The following is a 28,000-nucleotide window of genomic DNA, read 5'->3' as shown; positions in this document are numbered from 1 at the left end:
CTGTCCTACTGCCTCCCGGAGCTCCTGACATGGAGGGAAGGAAAGCTTCAGGGAGGGTTGTAAGGGAGGAAGAGAAACAGGAAGAGGAGACTATAGGCCTTCTCCTGTCTGTGGGCATGGATGTCTGTTCCTCCCACCCCAGGGAAGAAGAGGATCTAGGAGACAGGCGGCTGCACACAGAGACCCCAGGCCTCCGGTGTCTTCCCCTCAGGCTCAGCCTTCTGAGCTTCCTCGCCACAGAGACGGACGTGAGTGTTCCCAGGATAGAATGGCCCATACTTGGGCCAGGCCTCCAGACATGATCAAGTGAGAAACACACTGAAGGCAGGAAGAGCTGGCCTGCAGAGGGGGAAGGCTGTCCACCCAAGAGATGGAGACTGGGAGGAAGAGAGGAAGGACCAGGCAACTGTACACAGCTGGGAAGATGCTTGGCCTAGAATGAGGACCACACTCAGGAAGGTGACAGTTTCCAGCAAGGCAGAGAAAAGGCTAAGAGGAGTAGTCAGAGAGCCAGGGAGGTGTCCCTCCTCTGGTCAGGTCTGAAGATCTTGGACATTCATCAGTTCTTGTGGGCCACACGGCGGCTGTCCTGACACCTGCTGCCTCATTCCAAGCAGCCAAGACCTCCTCACCCCGCCTGGCCATCATCTGCTCTCTTGCTGTCTCTACCCCAGGAACCTGGAAGCTGCGCTCTGCTCCCCTCCAGGTGTGGGAGGTATGGGCCAGAGGGTGGCAGATGCTCCCAGGCAGGGCGCCTGCAGAGCTGTCTGTGTGCATCTGCCCCTGCTTGTTATGTCTGGCCAGGGACACCAGCTCCAGACTGGTGATTAAAGACAGCACAGTAGAGGAAAAATAAGCCATTCTGTAACTACGCGCTGCCCAAAGGAAGCTCTTGCCCACACAGGCCAGCCCTGCGGTGAGGACCCAGCGTTCTGGGCCAGTCTGCTCTTTGCAGCCTTCAACTGAGCTTATCCAACTGCCCAGGCATTCACCTCTTCCCTCTCCAGCAGGGGGTCCGAATTAAGGGTCAAGTCACTGCTCTCTCGCTCTTTTTTTTTTTTTTCCTTTGAGACAGGGTCTTGCTCTGTTGCCCGGGCTAGATGGAGTACAATGGCACAATCTCGGGTCCCTGCAGCCCCCACTTCCGGGGCTCAAGCAATTCTCCCACGTCAGCCTCCAAGCAGCTGAGACCACAGATGTGTACCACCATGCCCAGCTAGGGTTTTTTTTAGTGTTTTTTTGAGACGGTCTCACTCCTGTTGCCCAGGTTGGAATGTAATGGTGCCATCAGGGCTCACTGCAGCCTTGACTTCCCAGGCTCAGGTAATTCTCCCACCTCAGCCTTCCAAGTAGCTAGGACTATAGGTGATGCCACAACACCCAGCTAATTTTTTGTATTTTTAGTAGAGACGGGGTTTCGCCATGTTGCCCAGGCTGGTCTTGAGCTCCTGGGCTCATGTGATCTGCCCACCTCAGCCTCCCAAAGTGTTAGGATTACAGGTGTGAGCCACTGTGTCTGGCCTTTTAAAATTTTTTTTGTAGGCCGGGCTCAGTGGCTCATGCCTGTAATCCCAGCACTTTGGGAGGCCGAGGCGGGTGGATCACGAGGTGAGGAGTTCGAGACCAGCCTGGCCAACACAGTGAAACCCTGTCTCTACTAAAAATACAAAAATTAGCTGGGCATGGTGGCGGGCACCTGTAGTCTCACCTACTTGGGAGGCTGAGGCAGAGGAATCGCTTGAACCCAGGAGGCGGAGGTTGCAGTGAGCCGAGATTGCACCACTGTACTCCAGCCTAGGCGACAGAGCAAGACTCTATCTCAAAAAATAATAATAATAAATGAAAAATAAAATCTTTTTTGTAGATATGAGGTCTTGCTATGTTGCCCAGGCTGGTCTCGAACTCCTGGGTTCAAGCAATCCTCCCGCCTCCCATAGGGCTGGGATTACAGGCGTGAACCACCATGCCTGGCCTGCTTTCTTGCTCATTGTGCCTCAGCTTTGACATGTGACATGAGAGCAGAAGACCTTCGTACTTTCTGAAGGAAGTTCAGAATGGGTTAGTGGGTGAGTGGGCTCTGCCAGCCTTTCCCAAAGCATGGAGTTAGGCTGGGTACCCGATGTATCTAGGCACCAATGGCAAGGCATGGCGAGGGAATAGGCGCAGTTCTTATTATCTGAGAAACAGAAATCCAGGTTGACACACACAAGCTGAGGTCGCCTTTTCTTGCCTCCTGGGGCCAAGATGACTGAGAAAAAATCTAACCTGGCCTTAAGTACCCAAGGGTGACATGAGATTCTCAGAGCTTCCCACATGCTAAAAAGTCCCACCACGCCAAGGGGAAGGGAGGCCCTGCTTCTCAAATTACATGGATGCTTTTCAGGCAGAACTAACCCCATTCCGCTGTGTTCACTGCTCAGGCTTAACTGGAGCAAGAGGAGAAAATAACACGGCTCTAAGGAAGTCCTGACTCGGGAGAGGCAGGCAGCAAACGCCCATCACAGGGCTTGCTCTCTCTGTTCTATCATCAAACAGGGACGCTGGCAGGGCGTGGGGATTTGGAGGAACAGCAGGGTGGTGAAAGAACTCTATCCATCAAATCACAACCACAAGGAGTCTGCCACTGAACAGGCCCAGTTCTGGAGGTCTGAAGCTGAGCACCTGGATAGGCTAAGGTGCCTTTGAGAGCCAACACACCTGAGCTCTCCTGTGCCACTTCCATCAGGTTTCTCAGGTGACCCAGAGTCAGAAACCCCCAAGCCCCAGGCCCTGTTCCCTTTCCTTTTTTATTTTCTTTTTTTTTTTTAAGATGGAGTCTCACTTTGTTACCCAGGCTAGAGTGCAGTGGTGCAATAGCTCACCACAACCTCCGCCTCTCGGGTTCAAGCAATTCTCCCGCCTCAGCCTCCAGAGTAGCTGGGACTACAGGCATGCGCCACCATGCCTGGCTAATTTTTGTATTTTTAGTACAGAGAGGGTTTCACTATGTTGGCCAGGCTGGTCTCGAACTTCTAACCTCGTGATCTGCTCACCTCGGCCTCCCAAAGTGCTGGGAATTCAGGCGTGAGCCACTGTTCCCGGCCGCCCTGTCCCCTTTCAGAGCTCCTGCACAGCGTTCTGGGCATAGCAGCTGCTCTCCTTCCTACTCCAGCTGTTTCAGGAGCAATAGGATCAAGGTCCCCTAAGCTCAGGTAGACAGGTTATGAATTTAGACCTTGACCTTCAGCCTTGAAAACAGCAGATAATTACTAATTAGAACTGGCTGGCTGGGCATGGTGGCTCATGCCTGTAACCCCAGCACTTTGGGAGGCCGAGGTGGGTGGATCGCTTGAGCCCAGGAGTTTGAGACTAGCCTGGGCAACATAGTGAGACTCCATCTCAGGCCTGGCCCCCTCTCTGGGTCCCCACTGTCGTCGTCAGTGCAGGTATGGAAGGGACACAAAGCTGGACTCCACACAATGCCCGAATCACGGAAGCAGAGATTCAGCCACTATACACTCTTCTGAGTTGGGCCAGACACAGACGGACTCTGTCTGCAGCCAGGCAAATCAGAGCCTTGAGCAGAGCTGCTTCCTCCTTTTCCTGGCTCATGCTGACCTTAGCACTTTCACCCACATTCTTCCCCACCTCCTGTAGCCATCAGGACCTAGGAAAAAATCCTCCCCACCCTGGTGACTCTTGTCTTAGTTCCCCACGTGGTCCTTCATTGTGCCTTCAAAGTGCCTTCACTGGCCCTGAGGAGGGATGGCATCCTGGCCTTGAGCTTCTGTCACCTGTGCATGGAAACCCAGGTCCTCACATGCCTTGGCAGGGTATCCCCTGGGAGGCTTGGGTCCAGTCCTGCTCTGGGTGACTGGGGCGCCTGGCTGGCAGCTCCCCAGGCACACTGGCCTTCTGGCTCTCATTCCCAATCCCCTTCCCAGGTCCCAGCTACCCATGCTCATTCAAGCAGCCTCCCATTTTGCATTGTCTTCAGGACTCTCACAGCAACCGCTAACCCGAAGACTCCCACACAAAGCAGGGAACACAGCATTTTAAAGAGAAGCGTAAAAGCCCCACCAGCATACTCACTTTGTTGCCTTTGCCCTGATGGGGCATCCATAGCTCTGCCTGCTTAAAGAGCATGGGCCAGAGCCTGAGCCACAAGCAGTCAGCTGCAAGAACTTCCAACACCTCCCTCAAAGCGGGGAGGGTGAAGAGAGAGAGAGAGAGAAGAGGAGAGAAGAGACGGAGACAGCTGAGAGTGTGTGAGCAAGAAGCCGGGTGCTGCGGAGAATCAGGCGCAGCAGAGCAGAGCTTCAATCTGCTGATTAATTCAGCCTATTTCTAGTCACGCTGCAGATTCAGGGAGGGAGGAGGCAGCAGCCCTGGAAGGGCGGGAGGGAGGGGAGAAGAGGAAAGAGAAGGAGGGAGGAAACAGGAGCATTGAGAAGACAAAGTTTGTCCGATGCGCTGCCAGATGTCCAGGAGCTTGGCCTGTTCTTCAGAGGAGGCCACTGTGGGGTTAGCTGAGGGGCACCATGCAGCCAGGATATGGACAGACAGAGGGACAGATGGAGGAGAAACTGCCCCTGTCCCAGAAACCTGAAGACAACTGCCAGTATCAAGGGGAACCCTGGGACACACAAATCCCAGCTCTCTTCCCAAACTACCTGTCCTTTGTCCCCAAGTCACTGGGTGAGCCCATCATCCATGAGAAGCCCCCAGATCACACGGCAACTCCCCAGCATGGAGCCAAGCCAACAGCCCTTTCCACAGTTACGGCTGCAGGAAGGAGGGGAGAGGGGACTTGTGGGTTATTAATAGTAGCACATCCTGTATGGAGGGGGACGGGACGGACTGGCCGCTGAGAAGACTCGAGCAGTGACTTCTAGGAAGGCAAAGCCCAAGGCCAGGCAGCTGGCAGAAGGAAGGATCCGGTAGGGAGGGAAGAGCCAGCCTAAAGGGCCTCTGAAGACTCCAACACCTTCCTGCCAGGTAGCATGGAGACCCTAACAGCCATGCAGGGAAGAGCCGGGCCAGCAGCTGGTGATGCCCCAATACATTCAGATGCACCGGCCCAAGTGCTGCTGGGCCCATGAGGCTGCCCGGGAACGCCCAGGCCCTGCATCCCCCAGGCAGAGAGGAGGCCAGATGTACCTGGGGCTCCTGCCTCAGTACATGCCAGAGCATTAGGCAGAGCCTGAGTGAGTCATGGCTCCAGAGGCATCACTCAGGGACCGCGAGTTTGACATACAGGATGCTCTCAGCACAGGCACCCTGGGTGAAGGAGGGGCCAAGGCATGGGGAGTGGATGGGACACTTCTCTGCCTAAAACCATCCTTATAATGGGGTTACACGCCCCAGGGGAGAGGAAACAGCCTAACAGGTCCCAGAGCTGGAGAGTGTGAGCTGGAGCCTGAGCATGTTTCTCCAGGGCCCTCCGTTTCCTAGACGACACCATCTCAAGCTGCAGGGAAGAAGGAGCCTCAGCAGCCCAAGCCAGCCTCCCCATTCCCTTTCATGAACGCAGCTCCCTGTGGGGCCCCCAAACAGAGTGTTGAGTGAGAACAGAAGGGAGGGCCCGGGCAGTCCAGAGGTTAAGAACAGGAAGACTCCATGGAGAGAAGGAAAGGTTGGCAGTGGGGGTCAGCTTCCACGCCAGCCACTGTGAGGATGCTGCTGCTCTGCAATCTGGCTGCAGCCAAAGAGAAAAGACTCCTGTCCCCTCTCCTGTTCCTGAGGCACTGCTCGGGTGGGAGCTACAAGTCTGCAAACACTGTCCCTTCTATGTGACAGGCCCCAGAAAAAACAGCACACAGGGGCTAGCCCGCGTGCTGTGCAGGCCCCAGTGCAGCCCTCTCTGGGCCCTGCCTCCCTTCCTACACTGCCCACCTCAGCAAATGGAGAAGAGAGCCCTGCACCCAAGCAGCAGGAACCCAGGCTGTCACTGCCACAGCAGGGCCACTGTGGGCTGGAGGGCTGGGTACAGGGGTGAGGGCTTTGAAGGAGAGACAGAACTGATGGATCAGAAGCAGAGAATCATCAAGAGCCAAACCGCTCCTGAGCTAAGCCAGGGGACGACAACCCTCCTACCATCAATGACCACTATGCCAGCTCCTCCAAAGCCTACTCCTCCAAGACACCTTCTGACTGGTTTGTTTGTTTGTTTTAGAGATTCTGCTCTGTCCCCCAGGCTGGAGTGCAGTGGTGTGATCTCAATCTCGGCTCACTGCAACCTCCACCTCCCGGGTTCAAGAGATTCTCCTGCCCCAGCCTCCCAAATAACTGGGATTACAGGCAAGTACTACCATGCCCGGCTAATTTTTGTATTTTTAGTAGAGACAGGGGTTCACCATGTTGGCCAGGCTGGTCTTGAACTCCTGACCTTAGGTGATCTGCCTACCTTGGCCTCCCAAAGTGCTGGGATTACAGGCATGTGCCACCACACCCAGCTAATTTTTGCATTTTTAGTAGAGACAGGGTTTCACTATGTTGGCCAGGCTGGTCTCAAACTCCTGACCTCAGATGATCCACCTGCCTCCGCCTCCCAAAGTGCTGGGATTACGGGTGTGAGCCACCACACCCGGCTGAGATCATCTTTATAAGCCCATTTATACAACTCACCAGTTACCTCAGCTAGAGGCCCTACTAGGTCGTATTACTTAACTGCTTGCACTATCCATTTTGTTTGTTGTTGTTGTTTTGAGACAGTCTTGCTCTGTCGCCCAGGCTGGAGTGCAGTAGTGAATCTCTGCTCACTGCAACCTCTGCCTCCTGGGTTCAAGCGATTCTCCTGCCTCAGCCTCCCAAGTGGCTGGGATTACAGGCACGTGCCACCATGCCCAGCTAATTTTTGTATTTTTAGTAGAGACAGGGTTTCACCATGTCAGCCAGGCCGGTCTCGAACTCCTAGCCTCAAGTGATCTGCCTACCTCGGCCTCCCAAAATGCTGAGATTACAGACGTGAGCCACTGTGCCCAGCCTGCTTGTACTATCAATTCCTCTACTAGACAATAAGCCTCTCTAAGCCAGGGGCCACCTCCGTGGTGCCTAAAGCTCTGCCAACCCAAAGCTGCCATTCCACAATATGGTGACTGCCAAGGATGACTGACGATGCTTTCCAGGTCAGGGCTCACCTATCCAGAAAGAGGAGGAGGAAAAAGAGAAACCCTCCAGGAAAAATGGCCCCTGAGAGCTATCCAGCTGGGTTCTCAAGTCTTCTTCCTCAGGCTGGAGAGAGAAGCCAGCCCCTCAATACAGAACTTTGTTTCCCCCATACACTAGGCACTAGTGTTCAGTGGTTCTGGCTGGAACCAGAAGACAATACCATCCTCTCTTTTGGGGGATTCAGCCTCACCCAGGCAGGCCACCGCATTGCATAACAGCAGAGCCTCTGGGGATGTGCTCCTTGGAACTGAGCAGCACAGAGCCCTTGCAGCTGTTTGCAGCAGCCTTACTCCCAGCTAGGAGACAGGCAAGTGTAGCTTTCCCTCTGTGCCAATCACTGCTAGGGTGGATATCTGCTGAGCACCCAGAGGTGGCTATGAACAGGAGGCCAAGCACACCTGCTTCAAGTTCAATTCCAGAAGCCTATTGCACAGCTGGTCCAGAGACACAGGAAGCCTGGAGCTGAACAGAAAGCAGTCAGCCAGCCTGGTGCCAGCAGAGGCCTAGGGAGTGAACCCACAGCCCCCTCTCCAGACCTTCCCAAGATCTCCCTGGAAGGAAGATCACTATTCAGAAGTTCAGGTCAATAAATATGTACTAAGCCCTTGCTACATGCCAGGCTCGGTGCTGTGAGCTAAGGATATTGAGATGAAGTGGAAGAGATGAGTTAATTTCAATAGAATAGCGAGTACAATGGTGGAGGTACTACGAATGCTGAAAGGAAGGACCTCTGGAAGGAAGGAGGACTTAACTGGAGAAAATGATGCCAAAACTAGGTCTTGAAGGAAGAACAGAAGAAGTTTCCAGGAAAAGGGGTGGGAAGCATTTTAGAGGTGATTACTAGTGCTAAAGTCAAAGCAGGAAGGCTAGGAACACCAAATCCATGGGCAGGAGCAGGATTCTGGAGGGCTTTGTACACACTAAAGGTTAAGTAGGTGGTGTGGAACCACTGACCAGTTTTGTGGCAGCCATGTGGAGGCTGATGAGCAGAGAGTGCACTAGTGCACTCTCTGCTCACTGCAACCTCTGCCTCCTAGGTTCAAGCGATTCTCCTGCCTCAGCCTCCCACGTAGCTGGGATTACAGAAAACAGAAAGATCTATTAGGAAGGTGTGGCAGAAGCTAGGTAAGAGACAAAAGGACTTCTGGGGAAGTCTTTGTCAAGGGAGAGGAGTTTTCTGATTGACAACTCTACCTCCATCCAAAGATAGTGTACATGGAGGCTGGGCCAAGCCAGGCTGGGAGGAGAAGACCGATCTTATGGATGGCCCAGGCCACCTGGCTGCTCACCACCGGCTGATTAGGCAGCTGTGTTTGGAGTCTGATTGGGGCGCTCTTCTTTAACCACAGAGAGGTAAAGAAGCCATGCTCAGCATGGCTCAGCAGGTTAGGACATCGCCCTAGCAAAGGGCAAACAAACTAAATTACACACCCCTGGGCAAGAAGTGGAAGACTGGCTTGGAGCCAACCTAAATCAGAAACCCTGCTCTCATGCGGTTGTGTTAATAGGTCCACCTTCATCCTTTATTCATAGCTCGGTGAGTCCGTGCTTCCCAGCCAAAAGGTCACAGTCGCATCCCCCAAGACTCAGAGCCTTGCCTCCTCTCTCAACTTTTGTTTAAAGCCCCCAGTTAAGGACCTCCCAGGCAAAAACAAGTAGGAAAGAGTTCAACAGAGACACACAGACAATACCTATAAGGTAATAGGATATGGCCTACCAGGTGCTTCTCCTTCAGGTCCATGGGCCAAGAGTACTGCAGGCATGCCCAGATGAATGTGGTCACCCCTGAAAGGAAGGCTCCTCCCCAGCATGTACAAACCCCAGTGAGTCTGTCACAGTCACAACATCTGGGGAAAAAGAAGAAAGAAATCACTCAGGTTGCTGGAACAGGCAGCTACTGTGAAACACAACAGCATCATTTTTTTTTTTTTTGAGACAGAGTCTCACTCTGTTGCCCAGGCTGAAGTGCTGTGACCTGATCTCGGCTCACTGCAAACTCTGTCTCCTGGGTTCAAGCGATTCTCTTGCTTCCGGGTAGCTGGGATTATAGACATGCATCACCACGCCCAGCTAATTTTGTATTTTTCAGTAGAGACAGGGTTTTGCCATGTTAGCCAGGCTGGTCTCAAATTCCTGACCTCAAGTGATCTGCCCGCCTCAGCCTCCCAACATAATAGTATCATCTAAACCACAGTATGGTACACGGAAAAGTACTGGACTCACTGACCATCAGACGGAGTCAGCCTCATCGAGCAGCAGAGCTCCCCCAGGCAGTCAGCTCTAGATGAATTCCACTCTCTGAGCCCAGGAGGGAGAGGGCTACAGAGAGGATTCTGAACGGGTACAAACTTTCTCTCTTTCACCCTTCATTTTCTTTCTTTTTTTTTTTTTTTTTTTTGAGACGGAGTCTCGCTCTGTTGCCCAGGCTGGAGTGCAGTGGCGCGACCTTTGCTTACTGCAACCTCCACCTCCTGGGCTCAAGTGATTCTCCTGTCTCAGCCCCTCAAGTAGCTGGGATTACAGGCATGCACCAGCATCCCCAGCTAATTTTTGTATTTTTAGTTGAGACAGGGTTTCACCATGTTGGTCAGGCTGGTCTTTTTTTTATTTATTTATTTATTTTTTTGAGACAGTCTCGCTCTGTTGCCCAGGCTAGAGTGCAGTGGCGCGATCTCGGCTCACTGCAAGCTCCACCTCCCCGGTTCACGCCATTCTCCTGCCTCAGCCTCCTGTGTAGCTGGGACTACAGGTGCCCGCCACCACGCCCAGCTAATTTTTTGTATTTTTAGTAGAGATGGGGTTTCACCGTGTTAGCCAGGATGGTCTCGATCTCCTGACCTCATGATCTGCCTGTCTTGGCCTCCCAAAGTGCTGAGATTACAGGCGTGAGCCACCGCGCTCGGCCAGGCTCGTCTTGAACTCCTGACCTCAAGTGATCCGCCTGCCTCAGCCTCTCAAAGTACTGGGATTACAGGCATGAGCCACCACGCCCAGCCTATTATTATTCTTTTTAATTTTGTGTGGAGAAAGGGTCTTGCTATGTTGCCCAGGTTGGTCTTGACCTCGTGGCCTCAAGCAATCCTCCCCACCTCAGCCTCTTAAAAGTTCTGGGACTACAGGCTACAGGCGTGAATCACTGTGCCCAGCCTCAACCTTCATTTTCAAAGGCACACTGTGTTTTGTTCCATATGTACTCTGTTTATCACTGAATTACAGCATGCAGGAAAAGCATTGGTTTACTGGCTTTTTTTTGTTTGAGACGGAGTTTCACTCTTATTGCCCAGGATGGAGCGCAATGGCATGATCTCGGCTCACTGCAACCTCTGCCTCCTGGGTTCAAGCGATTCTCCTGCCTCAGACTCCTGAGTAGCTGGGATTACAGGCATGTGCCACCACGCCCAGCTAATTTTTGTATTTTTAGTAGAGATGAGGTTTCACCATGTTGGTCAGGCTGGTCTCAAACTCCCGACCTCAGGTGATCTGCCCACCTAGGCCTCCCAAAGGATTTACTGGCATTTTTATTTATTATCACTACTTTTTTGGTAGAGATGGGGTCTTGCTATGCTGCCCAGGCTGGTCATGAACTTCTGACCTCAAGTAATCTGCCCACCTCGGCCTCCCAAAGGATTTACTGGCATTTTTATTTATTATCACTACTTTTTTGGTAGAGATGGGGTCTTGCTATGTTGCCCAGGCTGGTCATGAACTCCTGACCTCAAGTGATTTGCCCGCCTCGGCCTCCCAAAGTGCTGAGATTTCAGGCATGAGCCACTGTACCCAGCCAGCATTTTAAAAATTTAGGGTTAAGGCCGAGCACAGTGGCTCACGCCTGCAATCCCAGTACTTTGGGAGGCCGAGGCAGGAAGATCACTTGAGGTCAGGAGTTCCAGACCAGCCTGGCCAATATGATGAAACCCCATCTCTACTAAAAATACAAAAATTAGCCAGGCGTGGTGGTGGGCGCCTGTAATCCCAGCTACTCAGGAGGCTAAGGCAGGAGAATCACTTGAACCTGGGAGGCAGAGGTTGCAGTGAGCTGAGATTGCGCCACTGCACTCCAGTTGGGCGACAGAGTGAGACTCAGTCTCAAAAAAAAAAAAATTTAGGGTAAGGTTAGCCTTAACATCAAGTGAAATCTAGATATGTAAGTTGGATAATCAGGGGGCAGCTGGGACAGCAGCAGGGTGGACGTCCACTGCATCTCCAGAACGAGGCACTGACTTCTTTCCACGTGCTGGCAGTCAGACACAACACTCACCAGCATGTGCAAGCCCACAGCCCCTCACGTGGCTGAGTGCAGTGCTCAACAGGCACCTGGGCAGATGAACACACGATGGGCAGCCCAATCTGACAACAGGTCTGACAAAAGTGGGCTAGTTACCTGGAAAATGAGGTTTGCCCTACCTCCCCACCTACCCTCACCAGCCCTCACCCTCCCGTCCTGGCAGCCGTCACTCTAATGATCTCAGACCAGGGTGTGTTTGAGTAAAGAGTGACACTGAGTAATCTGGTTTGATGCCAAGCGACTCCTCTTGGAGAAAGCACTAACCTACTGACTAGGACAGCTCTTTTGGGGGCCAGAAGCAAGCCTTGTCAAGGGGTGCCAGGCAGAAATCCAGGAGAAATTACCCAGAAAAAAGCTGTCAAGAAACAATAAAAGCTGTGTCCGGAGGACCCAACCAGAAGGCCCAGGTTCTGCCACCAACTCCACTCGAAAACCCCGCCCAATTCCTCTCAAGGTGGCACCCATGCTGGTGCCCTAGGCTGAGCAACCACGTCTCTCCCACCCCTGCCTTTCAAAGCTGAGCCAGTCTCAAAGGCTCAGATACAGACAGTGATGCTGGAAGTGGCCTTGCAATGCAGTGACATTCAGTCTTTGGCAGCCAACTGAAATGGGATCCTGAGGGACCAAATCCACTCCTCCCCAAGGCCACTGTCTGACTCAGGCTGCCCCAGTCCTGTTTACGACTGCAGCTCGAGGTCCCCATGACACCCCATCCCAGGAGGGGCTGGATAAGATCGTTGCCACACAGGGAAAAACACCAGGAGCCAGATGGGGACTGTGCCTGTTAACTCCTTCTGCCAACGCTGCAAAAGCAAAATCACTCTGTGGCCAGCTGGAACCACAGCAGTACAGAGAGGGCAGCCAGGAACAGGACATTTTTCTAAGAGTCTCTGTTTTCCCATCATTCCATACATGGGATTCTGGGAGACAGCCATTCTTAACTGTCTGCTCTGAAACCCGTAGCAGGGTCCTTAAAGGGCCAGTTCTGCTCCTAGCCCATTGTGAAAAAAAGCACAGGATTCAAAGCCAAATATCCCTGGGTTCAAATCCCAGCTCCAGTATGTCTCAAACGCCAATGACCTTGGCAAATTATTTGTCCCTCTGAGCCTCAGTGTCTTTGTTCATAGAATGGAAATGACAATATCTATTTCACAGAGGAGCTATAGAATTATGAAAAATAGTATATGCAGGGAGTCTAGTATAATATTTGACATATAGTAGGTACTCAATAAACAACTACCATTACTATCAGCAGCAAGCAAAAAATATGAACCGAGTGCCACTTAGGTGAAGAATAAGGACTCAAAAGCAAGGTGGAAGAAAAATAAATGGATGGCATAATGATGGGAAAGAAATAAGTGAAACTGTCTTTATTTGCAGAAGACAAGATCAATTGTATATGGAGAAAATACCAAGGAATCCACAAATAAGATACTAAAACAAATAAAAGTTCAAAGTTGCAGGATATAAGATCAAAATACAAAATATAAATATATTTCTATATACTATAATCAAATATCAGAAAATAAAAATTTTAATATCATTTATAACAGTATAAAAACAGCATGGCCAGGTGTGGTGGCTCACACCTGTAATCCCAGCACTTTGGGAGGCTGAAGTGGGTGGATCACCTGAGGACAGGAGTTCCAGACCAGCCTGGACAACATGGTGAAACCCCATCTCTACTAAAAATACAAAAATTAGCCAGGCATGGTTGTGGGTGCCTGTAATATCAGCTACTTGGGAGGCTGAGGCAGGAGAATCACTTGAACCCGGGAGGTAGAGGTTGCAGTGAGCCGAGATCACGCCATTGCACTCCAGCCTGGGTGACAAAAACAAAACTCAGTCTCAAAAAAAAAAAAAAAAAAAAAAACCCTAGAAATTATTCTAATAAAAATATATGTAAGACCTGTACACTGCTGAGAAAAATTAAAGAAGACTTAAATAAATAGGGAAATATACAATATTCATGGATTGGAAGGCTCAGTATTAAGATGGCAATTATCCCCGAATTTATAGATTTAATACAATCTTTCTTTTTCCCACTCTTGCTGCTAATTTTTTGTATTTTTAGTAGAGATGGGGTTTCACCATGTTGGCCAGGCTGGTCTTGAACTCCTGATCCCAGGTGATCCACCTGCTTCGGCCTCCCAAAGTGCTGGGATTACAGGCATGAGCCACCGCACCCAGCCTCTCAATACAATCTTAATCAAAGTCCCAGCTGGGACTTCCATAGAAATTGGCAAGCTGATTCTAAAATTTGGATGGAAAGATAAAGGACCTAGAATAGGCAAAACAATTTTGTAAAGAGAAACAAATTCTGAGGACTTACACTACCTGATTTGAAGATTTAACATACAGCTACAGTAATCAAAACATGTGGTACTAATACAAGGAGAGGCATACAAATCAATGGGACAGAATAGAGAGTCTAGCACTAGATTCACATATATTGACCCTTACTTCATACCATATACAAAAATTAACTTAAAACCGATCACACATCTAAACATAAAGGTTAAAACTATAATACTTCCAGAAGAAAATATGCAGGAGGGGTGGGGGAAGGAATCTTTGCTTATCTTTGGGATAAGCAAAGATATCTTAAAACATAAAAAACATAAACCATAAAAGAAAGCAACTTTAGCCAGGTCTGGTGGAACATGCCTGTAGTCCTAACTACTTGGGAGGCTGAGGTAGGGGAATCACTAGAGCCCAGGAGTTGAAGGTTACAGTGAACTATGATTGTGCCACTTCACTCCAGTCTAGGCAACAGAGTGAGACCCTGCCTCTAAAAAACAAACAAATAAATAAAAGAAAACAACTGATAAATTGTTCCATAAAAATAAAAAAAAAATTTCCACTCTTCAAAATATGCCATAAAAAAATTGGAGTTGGGCACAGTGGCTCATGCTATAATCCTAGCACTTCGGGAGGCTGAGGCAGACAGATCACTTGAGGCCAAGAGTTTGAGTCTAGCCTGAGCAACATACCATACCAAAATCACATCTCAAAAAGCAAAAGTAGTTTTGAAGTCTTTGGGATTAAAAAAAAAATATATATATATATATATATAGTTCTTACAGCTCAGTAACAAGACCAACAACCCAATTTTAAAATCAGCAAAGATTTCAGCCAGGCATGGTGGCACACACCTGCAGTCCTAGCTACTTGGGAGGCTGAGGCAGGAGGATCACTTGAGCTCAAGAGTTGGAGGCTGCAGTGAGCCATGATCTCGCCACTGTACTCCAGCCTGGGCAACAAAGTGAGACCTTGTCTTAAAAAAATAATAATAATAAATAAATAAACAATAAACAGGCAGAGATTTGAACAGACATTTCACAAGATATATAAACAGCCAATATGAATATGAAAAGATGGTCAACAACATTAATTAGTAGGGAAACAAAAATTAAAACCACAATGAGAAGGTCAGGCATGGTGGCTCACGACTGCAATTTCAGCACTTTGGGAGGCTGACTGGGGAGGATGACTTGAGGCCAAGAGTTGGAGACTAGCCTGGGCAACATAGCAAGACCCTGTCTTACAAAAAAATTTAAAACCACAGCGAGAGACCAATACACACCCATTAGAATGACTACAATGAAAAAGACTGAGAATATGGCTGAGGCAGGAGGATCTTGAGACCAGGAGTTCAAGGCTGCAGGGAGCTATGATCATGCCACTGCACTCCAGCCTGGGAAACGGAGGGAGACCCTGTCTCTAACAACAACAAAAAAAACAGCCGGGTGCAGTGGCTCATGCCTGTAATCCCAGCACTTTGGGAAGCCGAGGTCAGCAGATCACCTGAGGTTGGGAGTTCAAGACCAGCCTGACCAACATGGAGAAACCCCATCTCCACTAAAAATACAAAAATCAGCCGACTGCGCCTGTAGTCCCAGCTACGTGGGAGGCTGAGGCAGGAGAATCACATGAACTCAGGAGGCGGAGGTTGCAGTGAGCTGAGATCATGCCATCGCACTCCATCCTGGGCAACAAGAGTGAAACTCCGTCTCAAAAAAAAAAAAAAAAAGAAAGAAAGAAAATGAAAAAATACACAGGGATAAGGGGCCAAAATGGAGAGGCTCTGAGGAGTCACTGAAGAGTCTGGGTTTCTGAGTAGCCCCAGGTTTGTTTGTTTGTTTTTTTTGAGACAAGGCCTCACCCTATTGCCCAGGCTGGAGTACAGTGGTGCAGTCACAGCTCACTGCAACTCAACTTCCCAGGCTCAAGTGATCCTCCCATCTCAGCCTCCCGAGTAGTTGGGATCACAGGTATGTGCCACTACGCCTGACAATTTTTTCTGGAGACAGGGTCTATGTTGCCCAGGCCGTTCTCAGTATTTTAAGAGGGTAGAAAATGGATCAGAGGGAAAAGGAAAGAAATTATAGGCAGAAGAGTTAGAAGAAAATGACGGTAATCTTGGTTTGCCATGCCAAGTATCTAGACAAAGGTGGCAACAGTAGCCATGAAGACAAAGGGGTGGATGCCTCCTGCTGCCAAGGTCAGAAACAAGGTCAAAAAGAACTAAGTGGGAGCCCGAGGCTCAGGTTGAGGGCAAGATGAGGAGTTGGCCGTCCTTCTAATCCCTTCTAGCACAATCTTCATTAGCTGTGCTTGTAAGCTAGCCATGCCTAACACACCAAAAATGCGGTTAGGTGGATCTGTATTCAGTTTAATAGTTGTGCCCACAGGGTACTAATTGATAGATCTGTGTTAAGCTGGAGGGAAGTTTTTAACAGCACGCTGTAGGATTCCAACCTTGGTGGCATTATAGTCAATATTTTTATCAATGACTTGGGTGAGGAAACAGTTGGTATGCTAATCAAATTCTTGGATAGCATAAACCTGGAAAGGAGATCAAAATCAAAATCCAAGAAGCTCTCAACAGGCTGAAGTGATGGGCCAAATCAAAGGGGTTCAGTTTAACTGGAAAAAATATTAAGTCCTGCACTTAGGTTCAAAAACTACTGTATAAAACTACCACAAATGGCTTAGTTAGATGCAATTTCAATATGAGTGTATGCTCACTCAAAGCTCATTCACATTTAGGCTGCATTAACAGACATCCCATGTCCCTAACAAGAGACGAGGAAGTCTGATTTCTGTACACATCAGAGCATACCTGGAATATCTTGTTCAGTTGTGCATCACACACTTTAAGAAGGACACTAACAAAACTAGAACCTTTCAGAGAGCAGCAACCAGGCTGGAGAAACTAAGAAGTGAGAAATGGCAGAAAGAACTGAAGATGCTTAGCCAGTACCCCAAAAACATACTTCGGGTGCAAGCAGGGCTGGAAAGGTATAATGGTTACAAGCAGTGAGAAGGGCCAGGCTTACTCTGGGAGGCCCCAAAACAGGAACTAGGATGCTATAAGAGGTAGACTGAGACTTAAAATGTACAGTATCTTTGTATATAATTTAAACTGTATATATATATATATATATATATATATATATTTTTTTTTTTTTTTTTTTTTTTTTTTTACTTTTTTTACTTTTTTTACTTTTGGAGACATGTTCTCATTCTGTTGCCCAGGCTGGAGTGCAGTGGCATGATCATGGCTCACTGCAACTGCAGTCTCAAACTCCCGGGCTCAATCTTTCCACTTCAGCCTCCCGAGTAGCTGGGACCACAGACACATGCCACCATGACCAGCTTTTTTTTTTTTTTTTTTTTTTTTTGTAGAAACAAGGTCTTGTTATGTTGCCCAGATGGGTCTAGAACTCTGGGGCTTGAGCAAATCCTCCCACCTCAGCCTCCCAAAGTGCTGGAATTACAGATATGAGCCACTGAGTCAAGCCTAGAACTGTATATTTTTAATTTTTTTAATAGAGATGGGGGTCTCACTATGTTGACCAGGCTGGTCTCGAACTCCTGGCCTCAAGCGATTTTCCCACATTGGCCTCCCAAAGTGCTGGGATTACAGGTGTCAGCCACCATGCCCAGCCTTAGAACTATATATTTTTAAAAGTGGAATAGGCTGCCCTGTGAAGCAATGAGCTCCCATCACTAGAGGGAACCAAGCAGAGGCTGAGAAATTACGGAGATAATTAATACATGAGGTGGAGGGTAGGAAGACAATTCTAACCCTGAGAGAATGTGAAACCAAAAAATCCAATAGTTTCTCCATATGCAAAGATGCTCAACTCTGCTTATAAGAGACATTCAGGCCAGGCGTGGTGGCTCACGCCTGTAATCCCAGCACTTTGGGAGGCCGAGGCTGGCAGATCACGAGGTCAAGAAATCGAGACCATCCTGGCCAACATGATGAAACCCCATCTCTACTAAAAATACAAAAATCAGCCGGGCATGGTGGCGCACGCCTGTAGTCCCAGCTACTTGGGAGACTGAGGCAGGAGAATTGCTTGAACCCAGGAGGCAGAGGTTGCAGTGAGCCGAGATCGTGCCACTACACTCCAGCCTGGCAATGGAGCAAGACTCCATCTCAAAAAAAAAAAAAAGACATTCAAATCAGAATATGCCAAGATAACAAAATTGGAAGACTTTCACCACCTAATTTCAAGCCTTATAAAGCTACAGTAATTAAAGCAATGTGGAGCCGGGCATGGTGGCTCACGCCTGTAATCCCAGCACTTTGGGAGGCTGAGGCAGGCAGATCACTTGAGGTCAGGACGTCGAGACCAGCCTGGCCAACCTGGTGAAACCCTGTCTCTACTACAAACACAAAAAATTAGCTGGGCGTGGTAGTGTGCACCTGTAAATCCAGCTACTTGGAGGCTAAGGCAGGAGGATCCCTTGAACCTAGGAGGTGGAGGTTGCAGTGAGCCGAGATTGCACCACTGCACTCCAGCCTAGGCAACAGAGTGAGACTCTGTCTCAAAACAACAACAACAATAAAGCAATGTCGTATTATAACCTGGTATTAGAGAGTGCCAGAAACAGATCCAGGCATATATGTTTAATTGACTTTTGAGAAAGATGAAAGGCAATTCAGTGGAGAAAGGACAGTCTTTTCAACAAATGGTGCTGGAACAATTAAATATTCAGATGCAAAAAGAAAAAAAGAACTTGGAAATATTGCTTGTACCATGTACAAAAATTAACTCAAAATGGATCATAGACCTAAATGTAAAACTGTAAAACTTATAGGCTGGGTGCGGTGGCTCACACCTGTAATCCCAGCACTTTCAGAGGCAGAGGCAGGTGGACCACGAGGTCAGGAAATCGAGACCATCCTGGCTAACATGGTGAAACCCCATCTCCACTAAAAACACAAAAAATTAGCCGGGCGTGGTGGCGGGCGCTTGTAGTCCCAGCTACTCAGGAGGCTGAGGCAGGAGAATGGCGTGAACCCAGGAGGCGGAGGTTGCAGTGACCCGAGATCGTGCCACTGCACTCCAGCCTGGGCGACAGAGCAAGACTCTGTCTCAAAAAAAAACAAAAACAAACAAAACAAAACAAAAAAACTGTAAAACTTATATAGGAGATAGGAAAAAATCTTTGTGACTGTGGGTTACTTTTCTTTTTTTTTTTTGAGACGGAGTCTTGCTGTGTCATCCATGCTGGAGTGCAGTGGCATGATCTCGACTCACTGCAAGCTCCGCCTCCCGGGTTCACGCCATTCTCCTGCCTCAGCCTCCCAAGTAGCTGGGACTGCAGGCGCCTGCAAACACGCCCAGCTAATTTTTAGTAGAGACAGGGTTTCACCATCTTATCCAGGATGGTCTCGATCTCCTGACCTCGTGATCCGCCCACGTCAGCCTCCCAAAGTGCTGGGATTACAGGCGTGAGCCACTGCGCCTGGCCTACTGTGGGTTACATTTCTCAGATTCAGTACCAAAAGCATAATCCACAAAAGGAAAAATTAATAAATTGGAACTGAGTGGCTAGGGAATGGTTGGGAGAAGGAAGGAGAATTTTTACTATATATACTTTTTTAAAAAAATTCTTTTTTATACTTTTTTCTGCCCTTGAATACATATACTTTTGTGCCCTTTGATTTTCAAACCATGTGAATGTATCCAATATGTCTTTAAAAGATCAGCAACTTCAGGCCGGACACGGTGGCTCACGCCTGTAATCCCAGCACTCTGGGAGGCCGATGCAGGCGGATCACCCAGGGTCAGGAGTTCGACATCAGCCTGGCCAACATGGCGAAACCCCGGCTCTACTAAAAATACAAAAATTAGCCAGGCGCGGTAGTGTGCACCTGTATCCCCAGCTACTCGGGAGGCTGAGGCAGGAGAATTGCTTGAACTCGGGAGGCGGAGATTGCAGTAAGTTGAGACCACACCACTGCACTCCAGCCTTGGGCAATAGAGCAAAACTCTGTCTCAAAAAAAAGCCAATCGCAAAAGGACAAATGTTGTATGATTCCTCTTATATGAGGTTTCTAGAATAGTCAAAATCACAGAGACAGAAAGTAGAAAGATGGTTGCCAGGGGTGGGAGCAAGGGGAAATGGGGAGTTAAATGTTTAATGGAGACAGAATTTCAGTTTGGGAAAATAAGAAAGTTCTGGAGATGGATGGTGATGAAGGTTGCACAACAATGCAAATGTACTTAATGCCACAGACCTGGTTACAATGGAAAATGTTATACTATGTATTTTTTACCCCGTAATTTTAAAAATCAGCAACTTCTGGCCTGACAAGGCGGCTCATGCCTGTAATTCCAGCACTTTGGGAGGTCGAGGCAGGTAGATCCCTTGAGCACAGGAGTTTGAGACCAGCCTGGGCAACAGGGCAAGAACCCGTCTCTGTAAAAAATACAAAAATTAGCCAGGTGTGGTGGCATGTGCCTGTGGTCCCAGCTACTCAGGGGGCTAAGGTGGAAGGATCACCTGAGCCCAAAAGATCAAGGCTGCAGTAAGCCATAATCACACCACTGCACTCCAACATGGGCTACAGAGCAAATTCTGTCTCCAAAAAAAAAAAAAAAAAAAAATCAGCAACTCCTGATTCTGATTTTGCAATAGGCTCTGCCTTATAGCTAAGCAACATTCCCCACTTGGCTCTCATGTCAACGTAATGAAGGTTTACGCTCTTTGAGTACACCTTTGAGTCTCTGTCCAGCATACATCTTTTTTAAGTGTTTCCCAGTATTTTTCTGTTCACCTCCCTACCAAGCAAGACTGGTACCATGAATCTATTTTTCAAGAAGCCCTTGAAGTTAAGAAAATTGGGTTCATTTAATTATAGTACACTAAAATTTCTGGTTCCTCAAATACCACTCTAAGCCTTTCAAGGTTCTTCTCTCTGACACCCCTCACCCCTCTCCCATCACTTCTGGCCTTGGGAGATAGAGAAACCCAAAGCAAGCAGTGTGTTGTTTGCTTCTCCTTACGCAGGCCATCAGTGTCTAAATCTGGCCCTTAACCTACTTGTCATGCCATGTGGCCCATACTGTTTACTGCCGTCTCAGCGGCCACAGGCAAAGCTTATTATTACACAAACCCCTGATCACCAAACCACACATTCTGGCTGGCGGGTCTGCTCGGAAGAAAAGCGTTCCTGTTTCAGCCATAGCCTACCCTCTAGTTCACCTGTGCTGCTATAAACAAACCCAGGCCTGCTTGGAAACGGGCTTTAAACAACATTTTTAATCCTATCATTTTGGTAAAGAAAGACACCATCGTAAAAACAACACTAACACAGTAGTAAGATAAGAAATATTGACACATATTTACCAACCAGTGCCACGCCTGACCCGGAACCTTCTCACTTGAACACCAGGAATGGACTTAAAGGCTTTGTGGCGTTCAGGCTTGGACTGCTATGGTACGAGTTCAACTTGATTCATCAGATTAAGCTAAATACATAAAGCCTTGGGTGTAGGTAGTATTTACATTAGGACTCCTCCCTCTCCTGTAGAAACTGTTTCTCAAGCCCAACTTAGGGAGAGAGCAGCAGGGAGGAACAGGACAATCACAACCTTCATTTCTCATTAGTTTCTACAGGAGTTAAGGTTTCCAAAAGGCTGGTTCTCAGCACTAGGAGCTGGCACTACCTAGCAACTTCTCAAAATAGAAATGCCATAGGGTTTGTCTTCCATTTCACTGTCCAGGCCTGGCTCTCCCAGTCTCATCTGAGGTCAAGTCACCACAAACAAGGGGCATGGTGGTCTGGTGGTTCAAGGGCAGTTAACTCTCAATTCTTTGGGGGCTGATGATGAAGAAGATGGTTTGTACTTCACTTCCCTGGTCAATGCATTACTCCCCAGTATCCACCAGTTTCCCTGTTTGCAATTTTGACAAAGAGAACAAGTGAGCAAGAAAGTTAGAGCTAACATAGCAGCTAAGACTTGCAATGTTTGAGGATTTTATCTGAACATGCTGTCTCCTGTTCTAGGGTTAACCATAGTCTACATTTTAATGTGCTCTGATCTTTACAGTGATTTTCAAACTTTTTGATTCCATGACTCTTTTTTTTTTTTTTTTTTTGGAGACAGAGTCTTGCTCTGTTGCCCAGGCTGGAGTGAGTGGAGTGGCATGATCACGGCTCACTGCAGCCTCGAACTTCTGGGCTCAAGCGATCCTCTGGCATCCACCTCCCAAGTAGCTGGGAACACAGGCACATGCCACCATGCCCAGCTAATTTTTTTTGGTTTTCTTGTCAGTGTGTTGCCCAGGTTGATCTCAAACTCCTGGGCTCAAGCAGTCCTCCCACATCAGCCTCCCAAAGTGCTGGGATTACAGGCATTATTTTGACTCTTTTGAAGCTTACTAGTGCCATTGCTTTAAATTTTTTTATTTATTTGTATTCTTTTAGTTCTGCCTCAGGATCTAACATTTTTTTTAAACTACCTCTTTAGAATACCAAGATCAGCTCTTCTTTTGCCAAAAGTACTATAAAGAGATACCACAGTGCCATTTCTTCTCTCCTCGATGGCTTTCAATCTTTTTCTGCCTCCACGCTGTTCCTGTACGCAACGCGTTCCTGTTAATAACATCTCGAATGACACTGTAATGGTTCCCAAAAACCAAGGAAGAGGCATACCTTCCTCCTACTCTGCCTCTCGCTGCCCTGAGAATCACTAAAATAATTTATGCCCCCAATACAGACAGAGACTACAATAAATATTAATACGAGAAGTCTGCCAGAGAACTACCTGCTGGCTTCTTAAAATTAATGAATGCAAATCAGGCATGAAGACCCTAGTAATTGCCAGGAAGCACAGGAGGATCCTACTTTTAATGCCCATCGCTTTTAATGCCCAGAGCCACCCTGCAAGAGCTCAGGGGAGTCAGGGAACTTGATCTCCTCTGGTCACACCTAGGAAACAACTAGGTCTAGTGGATAAAGAACTCAAGCCCCTGGACTTTCGGATTCTAGTTTGGCTCTAGGTGACCCTGGCCTTGCCTCTCCGAACAATCTCCACATCTGCGAAATGGAAATGTTAAAACTGCCCCCTCCCTGCTTCCATCTTCCAAGATTACCTGCGGAATAACAACTATGTCACTAAAGCTGAGCATCTTGGATAAATCATGAGAAAACCATCCTTCTCTCCAATGCACACACCCACATACCAGAAAGAAAACAGATTCCATAACGAGCTCCCTCCTTTTTTCCCTCAAGAGCCACCGAAAAACTCAGGAGAGAGGGTGGGATGTAGCAGCACGTGACCAAGGCAACGCCAAAGTGCAGCCCGCGGTGACACACCAATGAAAGAGCAGGGCTTTGCTTGCATCTGGCGCTGGGCAGCGGGCAGGGGCCACATCGTGGCATGCTAGGAACCAGGAGACCTGGGCTCCAGGGGTGTGCGGCACAGAAACGAGGGCATTCCACAGGAGTCACTTTATCCGATGGCATGGATGGTGAGCTTCTGATGAGGCTGAAAACGCTTCTGGAAAGGCGGAACGAAAAAAAAGCACGCTCCAAACTGCAAGATCAGAGAAGGCTTCCAGGAGCCCCTCGGCTGGCTCCATCCAGCTGGGGACGGCCGCGCGAGGACCCCGGGCGGCTGCGGAGAGCGCGCGCAGGCGGGACAACGGTCTTTATTTAGGTCAGGGCATGAGGACTCCCAGGGGCCTCGAAATAAATACTCAGGGCGTCGGCGTTGGGAGTCCTCTGGGCCAGCGCCCAGGCACGACAGACTGGGGCAGGGATTCTTTGTTGGCGAGAGGCTTTATTTCGGGCGAGAGACCCCACAATGGACCAATCCAGGGCTGAGAGCAAGAGTCTGAAGACTCGGGAAGGCAATGGTCAAGAGCTGGAGACTAGAGTCAGTCCCTGGACTCCCCTCTCAGGAGGCACCCCTCAGGCCGTTCTCTGGGTGCAGACCCCAGACTCCCCTTTCCTTGGCCAAGAATCCAAAGGACGCGCAAGGCCGAGCCCCATGCCCCCTTGCTCCCCACTTTCGGGCCACGGGCCTTCTCGTACTTACCGGGGCCCCGGGGCCGGTCTTCCTCGCCCGCGTCCTCTCCCCTCCCAACCCCCTCCTCACTTCACGTCCCCTCCTCCCGGGGCCGCAGCCATGTCCGTTACTGGCAACTCTAAGGGGGCTTGCCTCCCTTCCGGACAACAGAGGCGCCGGGCAGAGAGCTAAAGTTCAGGCCACCGATTGGTCAGGATTTGAGAATGGGGGAGAATTCTGGCTTCTTATTGGCTAGGCGGCGTGCTAGGCTGTAGCTGCAACCGCCCCTCTGGGAGCCTGGCGGAATTAGGTGCCGAGTGATGCGGCCGGGAGAGTGAAGAGCCACTGTCCTTTCTTGTGCGTAAAGCTCAGGCAGTTTCTAGTCCAGAAACCCTGACCAGAGGGCACGGCTTTACCTCCGATTCGTTTTCCTACAGAATTATTCTAAAAAGATAGACGGCGGGCCCCCCATTTTTTCCCTTTCTTTTTAAAATAAGCCCTTTGCAGAGCTCCCCGCCTCTCTTAAGTTCTTCTAAGCTCCCTCCTTGTTGCCTTGAACAAATGCCTAGAGGCTCCCTGCTCCGAGAGGCCTTGGAGGGACTCCCTCAGGATGAATATTGCGTCCAAACCAAATCTAGAAAATCTAAGGCAATACTGCAATTCCCCCCTCCCACTTCCAGCTCGGCTGAAATCTAAAGGGAAAAACAAGTTAATTTTTTTTTTCTAGGTAATTAGAGAAATCGCCTGGGAGACCTCTCTTGGGAAAACAAAGCAAGCCTGTGTCAGTATTTACTTCTCTTTTCCCAGAGATCTAAGTCTGGAAGGCTTGTTTAAAAAAAACAAAAACAAAAAAACAAAAAAAACTTGTTTATAAAATTGGGAAAGAGCTGAGGTTGGCCTTGTGAAAGTAAGAGCCCCTTCCCACATTCATGAATTTAATTACATAATTAAAATCCCTTTCTCAGCTGGACAAGAAGATGGCATTTTATTAACTAATCTTGTATGACCCAGTTCAGCTGTTGCCTAAAACACCGTAAGAATCATGTCACCACCTTGTACGCAGAAACTGATAGTTCACCTTTGCAAATAGGTCCAAATCTTTCTGCCTGATGTTCAAAGTCCTTCATAAATTGCCTCAGACATACATTTGCAGGTCCAACTCCCCACAGGCTAAACTATTTTTGCAGCCACATAGATTAACCACCATTCTTTAAACGTGACAGAGACCTTTCCACCTCTGCTCCTTCGTCACATGGTTCCCTATGCTTTGCTTTAAAGGTTCTTTCTTTTTTTCTTTTCTTTCCTTTTTTTTTTTTTTTTTTTTTTGAGACGGAGTTTCGCTCTTGTCGCCTAGGCTGGAGTGCAATGGCTTGATCTCGGCTCACTGCAACCTTCACCTCCCGGGTTCAAGTGATTCTCTCGCCACGGCCTCCTGAGTAGCTGGGGTTACAGGTGCCTGCCACCATACCCAGATAATTTTTAGTAGAGACAGGGTTTGAACATGTTGGCCAGGCTGGTCTCAAACTCCTGACCTCAGGTGATCCACCTGCCTCGGCCTGCCAAAGTGCTGTGATTACAGGCGTGAGCCATCGCACCCAGCCTGACGGTTCTTTCTTAACAGTAAAGCCAGCATGCAAATAAATACTTACTCAACCTAAAGGCCCACCTCAAATGCTACCTTCCTTGACTTTTATTTTTTCTTGTATGTATGTACGTATTTATTTATTTTTAGAGCAGGGTCTCACTCTGTCACCCAGTCTGGCAAGTGCAGTGGTGCCATCATAGCTCACTGCAGCCTCAAACACCTGGGCTCAAGCAATCCTCCCACCTCAGCCTCCTGAGTAGCTAGGACTACAGGTGTGAACCACCACACCCAGCTAACTTTTTTATTTTTTATAGAGATGGGGTCTTGCTATGTTGCCCAGGTTATTCCCAAACTCCTGGCCTCAAGCAATCCTCCTGCCTCAGCCTCCCAAAATGCTGGGATCGCAAGTGTGAGCCACCACTCCCAGCCTTTCCCTGGGTTTAAGTCATTGACTCTCTCTATATATAATGCTGGGCCTCCTTCTCTGTGTCTGCATTGCCACCTTTGCAAAAGTCTGCTTTATACAGCATTGCTCTTTTTGTAAGACCTCAAACTCCCTGCAGGCAGCTGGCTTATCTTAGCAGTTTCCACAGCACCTTACTTGCTGCCTTGTATCCATTAACATTTGTTGAATTGAGCTAGCAGGCTGCCTATATCTTTCGTCTTTCCACTTGACCCCTTAAGATCTAGTTGGCTGCCTTTGGAAGATTAACAAATGTAGCATAGTCACTTCACTTTGAACCTCTCAGCCCCCTCTGGCCACACTGGTTTTTCAGTTCCACTGGGTTTTATGAGTATCACTCAATGAAATTGCGCTGAATGCCTGCTAGTTTCAAGGGCTGTGCAACTCTCCATCTGCCTGACCACTTCCTCTGTCAGTCCCCTCAGCCATAAAATTTTGCTAAAGGAGTAAATCAAATCACTCAAGCCAGAACATGCCAATGTACCCACTCTAAATTCACCCTGAATTAGCTTTGCAGATCTGAGGTCCCTTAACCATGTCTTGTTGGTTGTCTAGCAACCCCAAGCAGCTGTACCAATCCTTCTTCATTTTTCTGAAGCTTCCCGTGTCTTTCTGTACCAAGATGATTCTAATGAGAAGAAGACCAAGGCCTTCCCTTGGAGATTTCTCATCTACTTCATCCACTTCTCTTTCCCTATGTTCCTGCAGGAAGACAGTCTTTTCCTCCTTTTCCCCATCTGTGTTCTCAATCCCTTCCCCTCCAGCCTCACATGCCATTTCCCTTAGCTCAGGAGTGTTCAATCTTTTGGCTTCCCTGGGCCATGTTGAAAGAAGAAATGTCTTGGGCCACACATAAAATACACTAACACTGCTGGGCACGGTGGCTCACGCCTGTAATCACAGCACTTTAGGGGGCTGAGGTGGGCAGATCATCTGAGGTCAGGAGTTCGAGACCAGCCCAACCAATATGGTGAAACCCTGTTTCTACCAAAAAATACAAAAATTAGCAGGGCATGGTGGTGCACGCCTGTAGTCCCAGCTACTCAGGAGGCTGAGGCAGGAGAATCACTTGAATCCAGGAGGCGGAGGTTGCAGTGAGCCAAGATCGCGCCACTGCACTCCAGCCTGGGTGACAGAGCAAGACTCTATCTCACAAAAAAAAAAAAAAGAATAAATATGTTCAAGAGATAGTTAGCAGGTAGAACAGACACAGTCTAGTGGTTGGAGTTAAGGTTTAGGGTGAAGGAAGAAGGGATAACTCGATTTCTGCACCTCAGATCTCATATCATCTGAGTTACAATGACAGAAGCTACCTCTGCCAGCTCCAGATTACCTGGTCAAGGCCAATTTAGAGCATAGTACTGGACAAAGCATCAGCGACAAAACATTCTTGTTTATCTATAAGATTTCCCTTCATCTAAACAGAGATATGAGAAGTGAGTCAGAAACGAGAGTGATCCAGCAGGACTCATTCAGGCTGTTGAGCCACGAATGATGTGCAGAATCACACGCAAGCAGGGCAAGGTCCTCCCACACCCCAGCCTGAGCATCCTTCCTCATTGCACCTTTCTTTTTTTTTTTTTTTTTTTGAGACTGAGTCTCGCTCTATCACCCAGGCTGGAGTGCAGTGGTGCAATCTCGGTTCACTGCAACCTCTGCCTCCAGGGTTCAAGCGATTCTCCTGCCTCAGCCTCCCAAGTATCTGGGATTACAGGCGTGTGCCACCATGCCCAGCTAATTTTTGTATTTTTAGTAAAGACAGGGTTTTACCATGTTGGTCAGGCTGGTCTCGAACTCCTGACCTCGTGATCCACCCACCTTGGCCTCCCGAAGTGATGGGATTACAGGCGTGAGCCACCGCACCTGGCAGCCATCTTTTCGACCTAGTCATTTGTTTAAAAGTAACAGGAGTAGGCTGAGTGCAGTGGCTCACGTCTGTAAGCCCAGCTCTTTGGGAGGCCGAGGTGGGTGCATCACCTGAGTTCAGGGATTCAAGACTAGCCTGGCCAACATGGTGAAACCCTGTCTCTACAAAAATACAAAAATTAGCTGGGCATGGTGGCGGGCACCTGTAATCCCAGCTACTCGGGAGGCTGAGGTGGGAAAATCACTTGAACCTGGGATGTGGAGGTTGCAGTGAGCCAAGATAGCTCCACTGCACTCCAGCCTGGGTGACAAAGCAAGACTCCATCTCAAAA

General features: G+C 48.7%; 1 protein-coding gene across 12 annotated transcripts in view; it reads right to left on the bottom strand.

Moving 5' to 3' along the window:
* The window catches only part of TMEM94 (transmembrane protein 94), a 42,963-nt gene extending 19,007 nt beyond the window's left edge, over positions 1-23,956 (bottom strand). For 3 of the 12 annotated variants that reach the window (XM_054457346.2, XM_054457351.2, XM_054457347.2), the window contains exons 1-2: positions 23,785-23,951; positions 8,867-8,996 (exon numbers count right to left, since the gene is read on the bottom strand). In XM_054457346.2, coding sequence (XP_054313321.2) covers positions 8,867-8,890 — 24 coding nt within the window. In that variant the 5' untranslated portion in view covers positions 8,891-8,996; positions 23,785-23,951. Of the gene's footprint in view, positions 1-4,071; positions 4,279-8,866; positions 8,997-23,784 lie in introns of those variants that run through there. The other 9 variants (XM_063657112.1, XM_063657113.1, XM_054457344.2 and 6 more) reach the window with 7 other exon arrangements.
* Between the last annotated feature and the right edge of the window lie 4,044 nt (positions 23,957-28,000).

Source organism: Pongo pygmaeus, chromosome 19 (genome assembly GCF_028885625.2).
Source record: "Pongo pygmaeus isolate AG05252 chromosome 19, NHGRI_mPonPyg2-v2.0_pri, whole genome shotgun sequence".
Classification (NCBI taxonomy): Eukaryota; Metazoa; Chordata; class Mammalia; order Primates; family Hominidae; genus Pongo; species Pongo pygmaeus.
Note: the sequence above shows the minus strand (reverse complement) of the source record. Positions and strands in the feature narration are given on the sequence as shown.